Here is a 7464-nt window from a genome sequence, read left to right as displayed (position 1 = left end):
AAACATTCATTTATTCTCACATATATAACAAATTATTCACAACTCTCGACCCAACAATCCAGACACTTTGAAATTAAAATTAATATATATATATATATATATATATATATATATTAATTAGTTAAAAAGTTGAATTTATATTGTTAAAAATGTTTCACGTTTATCAAATTTGGTGTTAAATTTAAAATATAAAATTTTATTAGCCTAGTTGATTAAATAGTTGTACTTTTTTTGCTATGTTGCAAATTCGAAACATACATATAACATTTTTAATTTTAGTTTTAACCGTTTTAAGTTTATGGACGGGTCAACTCATAATCCGACTCAAATATTCATTACTCTCACATACATATCCCAAAATTAATCACAGCTCTTGACTTGTCAATTTGGACACTTTAAAATTAAGCATTATTATTATTATTATTATTATTATTATTATATATATATATTAATTAGTTAAAAAGTTGAATTTATATTGTTAAGAATGTTTCACGTTCAAATTTGGTGTTAAATTTAAAATAAATCTTATTAGCCTAGTTTAAATAGTTTTATTTGTTTGCAAGGTTACAAGTTCAAAACATATATATAGCATTTTTTATTTTAATTTTAACCGTTTTAAATTTATGAGCGTGTCAACCCATAATTTGATCCAAGTATCAATTTACTCTCACAAATATATCCAAATTAACCACGGTTTGAAATTAAGTATTAATATATATATATATATATATATATATATATATATATATATCATTATAAATTATAACTAGATTTTGATATTTTTTTTAAATTTTAACCATGATACGATCTATTGAAATGTTGAGTTTTTTTTTATAAAATATCAACTATACAGTTTAATTTATTTGATTTAGACCTGTTTGGTTCAATTTAAACGATGTAATCGATTTTTATTTGCAATCTAAATTTAAATTTAATGAAGCAATATGTTGGAATTACTTGATTTATTTGTGAAGCAAGCATTAATATGTTGGGGGAGGGATTACTTGATTTATTTGTGAAGCAAGCATTAGAGATTCTAATTTAAAAAATAGGTCCCAATTTATGAGTGATACCAAACATATAAAAAAATAACTTAAAAAGGTCAATTCTAAATAGACTTCTTATTGATTTTATTAGTTTATAAAGAAAAAAATAATCAATATCAATATTAAAATAGTGAAAAAATGAAATAAATAAGAAGGTTGAAATTGCTAAATACTAACCTTCTAATAGATGGGGGCCGCCATTAATGGAATAGAGAAGCAAAGTGCAAAATAGTAGATACATACGACTTCACACCGCATAAAGAAGCTGGCTTTTAGAGCCAAGTGAGAGCCGCCTATATATATATATATAGCCGCCTATATATATATATACATTCGTTTCATTCTCTGCTTGCTTCAACCGCCTGCTAATTACACAATTTGTCATTCGACGTTGTAAGCTTCGTCTATCTCTTCTGTTTGATTGATTGCCATGATCATACGCCGATGCGCTTCGAGATTTACCGGTCGGAGTCTCGGATTTAGAGGATTCAGCAACTGGGTAAGTATATATCTGTGTGCTCAAAACCAGTAACTGCTGGTTAGTACCCATCTGTAGGATTTCGATTAACAAGCACAGCAATCAACTGTGTTCGGCTTGCATTGCTTGCCATTAAAGTTAATTGCTTTCGAAACAGGCGAACAGTTACTAATGGGAAGTATTGATGAACAATTTACAATAGATAGAAGTAGTTGTGGTTATAAAAGACATGTGTGGACATGGTTTTACTACTTACCCATTATGAGATTTGTTCATTCTTAAAGTTTACAAGATTTTATCTTTACCATTGGATTTTTTTTCCATGATTTATGTTGGTTTATCTCTGCTGAGTTCACTCTAGGGTTTCTTACTCTATTTCTAACTCATAACCAGGTTGATGGTAAATTGCCAGCTTACCGCTCTGGTAATATTGATCTGTTAAGCACTTATGCAACTTCGTGTGAGAAGCTACCAGAAGAAGTGTCAAAAGATAATATCATTTCAGATATGTTGACTGATAAATTTGGAAGGGTGCATACATATTTGAGAATCTCCTTGACAGAACGATGTAACTTGCGATGCCAATATTGCATGCCAGCTGAGGGAGTGGAACTCACACCTAATCCGGAACTGCTCTCTCAGAGTGAGATTATTCGATTGGCTAACCTCTTTGTTCGCAATGGGGTGGACAAAATTCGTTTAACTGGTGGGGAGCCAACTATTAGGAAGGATATTGAAGAAATATGCTTTCAATTGTCTAGTTTGAAAGGTTTAAAAACATTGGCCATGACTACAAACGGAATTACTCTGGCAAGGAAACTTCCAAAGTTGAAATCGTGTGGGCTTACCGCGTTGAATATTAGTTTGGACACGTTAGTTCCTGCAAAATTTGAGTTCATGACAAGGCGTAAGGGCCATGAAAAGGTGATGGAATCCATTCAGAAGGCGGTTGAGCTAGGATATAACCCTGTGAAGGTACGCTTGTATTCCACTTCATTGATATATGGTTATAACATCTTTTTCCTAAGATTGTAACCTTAGGATGAGATTTAGATATCATTTTCTTGGTCACAGTTCATTTGTGATGTATTTCAGATCAATTGTGTGGTTATGCGTGGATTCAATGATGACGAAGTCTGTGATTTTGTTGAATTAACTCGTAAAAACCCAATAAATGTTCGATTTATTGAGTTTATGCCCTTTGATGGAAATGTGTGGAATGTCAAGAAACTAGTACCTTATGCCGAACTATTGGACATAGTGGTAAGATGGAAGTTCCTAATAAATAACTTTCATAAATGTCTTATTATACGGGTATCTTCTAATGCATCATTACCTTTCAGTCCAAAAAGTTTGAAGGTGTAAAGCGAATCCAAGATCACCCAACTGAGACAGCAAAGAATTATCAGATTGACGGACACTGTGGTTCAGTTTCCTTTATCACATCAATGACAGAGCATTTTTGTGCTGGTTGCAATAGATTAAGATTGTTAGCAGATGGGAATTTCAAAGTGTGCCTGTTTGGTCCTTCAGAGGTACCTTCTTTGTTGTTCTCAAAATTCAGCTTGTGGTTTAATTTTTCTTCCATTTTAGGAAATGTAAATTTTATACTGAAGTTGTGGAAATGATGTAGTTGCAGGACAAGCTAGCCCGGACACCCAATAAAAATTAAAAATGATGTACTTGTTTTGTCTATGATAGTTAATGACGTTCTTGATTGGTCTACAATGATATAAAATTGAATATTTTGTTTCATTTTGATATAGCTGCTACATGGACTGTTGGTTTCTAACTTGATAATATCTTATTAAAAGTCAAATAGGCAGAACCTTTAGACCTGACCTTTTTAGTGAAAACAGTATAATATATGAATATACCCAAAGCATTTTTTCTGAGATTTTTTATTGGGGAAATGACATTGTGTCATTTTATTAATATTTTGAGAAAAAATTAACCAAAGTTGTTTTCAGCTAAAAATACGTATCTGATATCTGGACTTTAGCACGATTGAATAATTGAAACTTGTTTAAGTATTTTGCTTTCTGTTTTATGCTGGCCTAGATGTCCGTTTCACCAAACCTCCTCTCTACAGGTTAGTTTGAAGAATCCTCTTCGCAGTGGGGCTGATGATGACGAACTTAAGGAAATAATTGCTGCAGCAGTAAGCACTACACTCTTTTTTACTTATTTATTAATACTAAATGTTGTTAGAACTGTACACTTTCCTATGTTCTTGTGAACTGTAATCTATTTCTCCTGCTGTAGGTAAAGAGGAAGAAAGCTACTCATGATGGAATGTTTGACATCGCAAAGACCCCAAATAGACCTATGATACATATTGGGGGATAAGGGGAAAAGGCGGGAAAGGCCCTTTACTAATCTTATTATAATAAAAGGTAAGGTCAAATAGTCAAAAAGTTTTTGGAATACTCTATCAGAGTTTATTATACCAAGATATTGTATGTATGTAGCATTTTTAGTTTATTTTGGTGTTGTTGAATCACGCAGTTAGAATTGTATACTCATATTGACTAGCTTCTTATTGAGCTAGTCAATATGAACTCTAGTCAGTTCATTTTGTCTAGTCAGTTCCTGAAAAATGTGTGGATTTGTATACTCATATTGACTAGCTTCTTATTGAGCATATTTGGAAACTAGTATTATGTCACAATCTTAGTGAGAATTACGATCTCATTGGAAACACGCGAAACTTAGAGTTGAAAGTGATTTTTTTTCATATGGCATGTTTTTTTCTGGATCATGGTCCATGTCATTTGGTACGATGCATATTATAGTTATTTTTTAGATTATTGTACTTTTTTCTTACAAACATAATAAATGTAAATTTTATAGATCATGAATCATGATCTAGATGAAAAAAGTAATGCATACCAAAACAACCACTCATATTGTTGTGTGGAATACATGACTGTTATGAATTTGTGTGGCCTCTTATTCTTTTCAGCTTTGTGTGGTAGAATTTTCAATCAGAGAATTTGGCGTGTTTAGCCTAATGACCCCAATGTCAAAATATGTGTATTGCTATAGCAGGATAAGCATTTGTAGATGGACAAAATAAATTGTACATTCTTAAATTTGGGTAAAACTGGATGATGCTACCTAAACTATGCAATATAAAGGGTTAATTCAGTTCTCACTGGTTTAGTTCTCTGGCAATAACTTCTTCAAGGTTTCAATCTTAATTTCTGATGCACCACAATGATGTATACTTAATCAAGTCTTTTCTATCTTGTTTCTCGTTGAACTCCCTAGCTGATCACCAAAAGACATTTGAAGAATGGATAAAAAAATGTTTCCAAATGAGGTGTATGTAGTAATGCATAATCTGGTGAAATTAACAATAATATCCCTATAGTTACTTTCTCATTTCCCATATATATATTTTTTAAAACAAAGGTCTTATGGAATGGGTGGATTGCGTTCTTTACCAGTATTTGGTATCAGTTTTTCAGAATAACGGGCCTATCAATAATGCAGTGGCATTTTGTTGTAGAGTTGTTTTTTTTTATTACTGATTCAATGAAAATTCTTCAGGTTGATTATTTGGCGGCCTCTTGTTGTTGATTCATATTAAGTGGTGAAATAAAGTTGAAGAACTGAGAAGTGGAGGATTACAGGCTACAGATAAAAAGGAACAGACAAACACCTCAATATTGTTTAAATACAAAAGAAATTCTATTTATATAATGCTTGTGTATATTCAACAACTGAACCTTGAAATGTATTTTATTATCAATTAGATAGATGAATTTTACTAAGTACATGGAGTCAATGTCCTTGAATTTACAGTGAAGCTGCATTTGAACTTGTATGGAGTTTTACCTACCAAAATGATTGATTTTTCTGTCTCTGTCTGACTTTTTAATTCTTAGGTTAAACTATCCAGTTCATGATGCTGACCATCATAATTGCTAGTTGTTGAGAATTTGAACCCTTTCTTCTCGTTTAATCCTCTTATTTATTCTCATATTTTTATGTTACTCTTGAATTCTTTGTGATTTCACTATAGTTGTCTACAAAATGGCAAGGTAAATTCAGAGGATCTGCTGCACAAAGGCAATTGTGAAGACTTGTACCAAATGGATCTAAAATGTTAGTAAGTATTCCTCCCCTTGCTCATCTATAGTAACTCATTCCTATTGATGTCTTTAACTCCCGTTTAGTTAGTGAGGTGTTGCACTGCTTGTCTTTAAGTAATTATTTCCAAATAACCTGTTTGATGTAGGTTAGAAAATTGGGCTATTTGGGTAAGATTACAGTATATCAATAGATTGCTGATTGGATCGTGTGTGTGTTGTTTGGAATTAACCCACATCAAACAAGGCCTTAGTCAAACACAAGATTGGTTGTTTCTCATATAAATAAGTGTTTGGATCATAATTTTTGTATCCAGGTGTTTTCAAACTATAAATGAAACAACTTTACAATAACTACAATCACAATTAGAAGCTTTTACAGTTCAATCTATATAATCTCTTATTCTTTTTTCATAACACAGGAAACCCCAATAACTCTTCTTCCATGTCTACAAAGAGATTATCAATGTAATAATCCGAATTCTCACCTTGCCATGATTCTTCAATCTCCTGCTTGATTCTCTGTTCACGCGCTTCCTTAGTTTTGCTTAATCTATTTGGATCTTTGTTTATCTTCTCCGTTTTTCCTTTGCTTCCAGCAGGTTTTCCAGTTAGTCGCTGGACCAATTCACGGAAGTGTTCCACGTCAGTCTTTATAATTTCTGGCGCAATTACATGAATTATACGTATCTTTCGCTTCAACCTAAATATTGCTCTCGAATCTGTGTGTATTGTCGGCAAGGATGGAGGTGAGACTCCGGTGCTTGTGTGTGCTTTCATGTTCATTTATAGAACGAAAATGAAATTGATCGGCTTTTCTCAGATAAAGGAGACTATACCTTGTCTTAAATAGATGAAACTTGCAAGGTTAGTCCCCACTGTCCCTTTGTTAATTTAAACATTACAGTTGCATGATTATGACATTCTTCCGTACATGATAAACTATAGATATATGATTGGCAACTTGTTTATGGTTTTAAATATATTATATCTCCATATCCTTGGTTCAAAGTCTTCTATTTTGTTTGTTGATTTCATTCTTGATCTAGGTTGTTGATAATGTTGTTTTCCTTATTTTGGCAAACTATGAAGAGTGATAACCGACAGGTTGTGTAGGTTAATAATGTTTGACTTTGGTTATAATTAATCTTATATATTCAATAATGGAATATTATTGGATACTCTTTGTTATGGAGAGATGGTAGTAGTTGTGATTTTTAAATTAAAAGTCTTTTGCCTATACAAGGATTTGTTTGTTGGGAGAATTGGCAGATCATCATGCATGTGATTAAATAGTCTGGTAAGAGAATAATTGTATCATCCTCCATGGAAATGGAAGTTTGAGAACATGGGTACACACACAATCAAAGTAATTAATTAATACTCACCTACAAGGTTAAACCTATATATGATAAAAAAAAAAAAAAAGTTTGGACTAAAGGGCTTTCTATTTTGAGGTCTTATGTTTGATTCTGATTTAAAGTGTTTTAGGTCATAATTATAGGGTTGTTGTCTTAACCTCTTCCAGGGATTAACTGATATAATATAAATAAGTTAATGGAAACTGTCTACATTTCGGGAATGTGTTTAATGCTCTAACTTAGTTCTACCATATAGATCAAAACTTAAGATCCGAAGAGTGTTTTCAAATGAAACTCATAATCGTCATTTTGTAGGGTTTCATTGGTTCGGTTTTCGGGTTATTCGAGTTCTTCAGTTTGGTTAGTTTGGTTTTTTCGATTTATTTTTTCTAAGTTAATTCAAAAACCGTATCAAATTTAAATAAATTTAAATAAAACGAACATAATTTGATTTTTTGTTCGAATTTGAATAAATTCATTTT

The 7464-nt window shown here is 31.8% G+C and overlaps 2 protein-coding genes across 2 annotated transcripts; one reads left to right on the top strand and one right to left on the bottom strand.

Moving 5' to 3' along the window:
- Nucleotides 1-1275: 1275 nt before the first annotated feature.
- LOC124918992 (GTP 3',8-cyclase, mitochondrial) lies at nucleotides 1276-5394 on the top strand. The gene is made up of 7 exons (XM_047459085.1): nucleotides 1276-1545; nucleotides 1918-2499; nucleotides 2620-2787; nucleotides 2868-3059; nucleotides 3617-3685; nucleotides 3790-3920; nucleotides 5080-5394. Exons 1-6 carry the CDS (start codon nucleotides 1477-1479, stop codon nucleotides 3871-3873), a joined length of 1164 nt encoding a protein of 387 aa, XP_047315041.1. The 5' UTR covers nucleotides 1276-1476; the 3' UTR covers nucleotides 3874-3920; nucleotides 5080-5394.
- Nucleotides 5395-6032: 638 nt separating this feature from the next.
- Nucleotides 6033-6407, bottom strand: LOC124933350 (VQ motif-containing protein 25-like). The gene has a single exon (XM_047473834.1). The coding sequence runs from the start codon at nucleotides 6405-6407 to the stop codon at nucleotides 6033-6035; it is 375 nt and encodes a 124-aa protein (XP_047329790.1).
- Nucleotides 6408-7464: the final 1057 nt, after the last annotated feature.

The sequence above is a fragment of the Impatiens glandulifera genome, chromosome 1 (assembly GCF_907164915.1).
Source record: "Impatiens glandulifera chromosome 1, dImpGla2.1, whole genome shotgun sequence".
Classification (NCBI taxonomy): Eukaryota; Viridiplantae; Streptophyta; class Magnoliopsida; order Ericales; family Balsaminaceae; genus Impatiens; species Impatiens glandulifera.
Note: the sequence above shows the minus strand (reverse complement) of the source record. Positions and strands in the feature narration are given on the sequence as shown.

What these genes read in the sequence shown, in the direction of transcription:
- LOC124918992 (XM_047459085.1), top strand. Translation starts at nt 1,477, where the DNA reads ATGATCATACGCCGATGCGCTTCGAGATTTACCGGTCGGAGTCTCGGA. An exon ending in GCCTGTTTGGTCCTTCAGAG is followed by an intron (nt 3,060 to 3,616) that starts GTACCTTCTTTG and finishes TCCTCTCTACAG; the next exon opens with GTTAGTTTGAAGAATCCTCT. An exon ending in AGGAAATAATTGCTGCAGCA is followed by an intron (nt 3,686 to 3,789) that starts GTAAGCACTACA and finishes CTCCTGCTGTAG; the next exon opens with GTAAAGAGGAAGAAAGCTAC.
- LOC124933350 (XM_047473834.1), bottom strand. Translation starts at nt 6,407, where the DNA reads ATGAACATGAAAGCACACACAAGCACCGGAGTCTCACCTCCATCCTTG.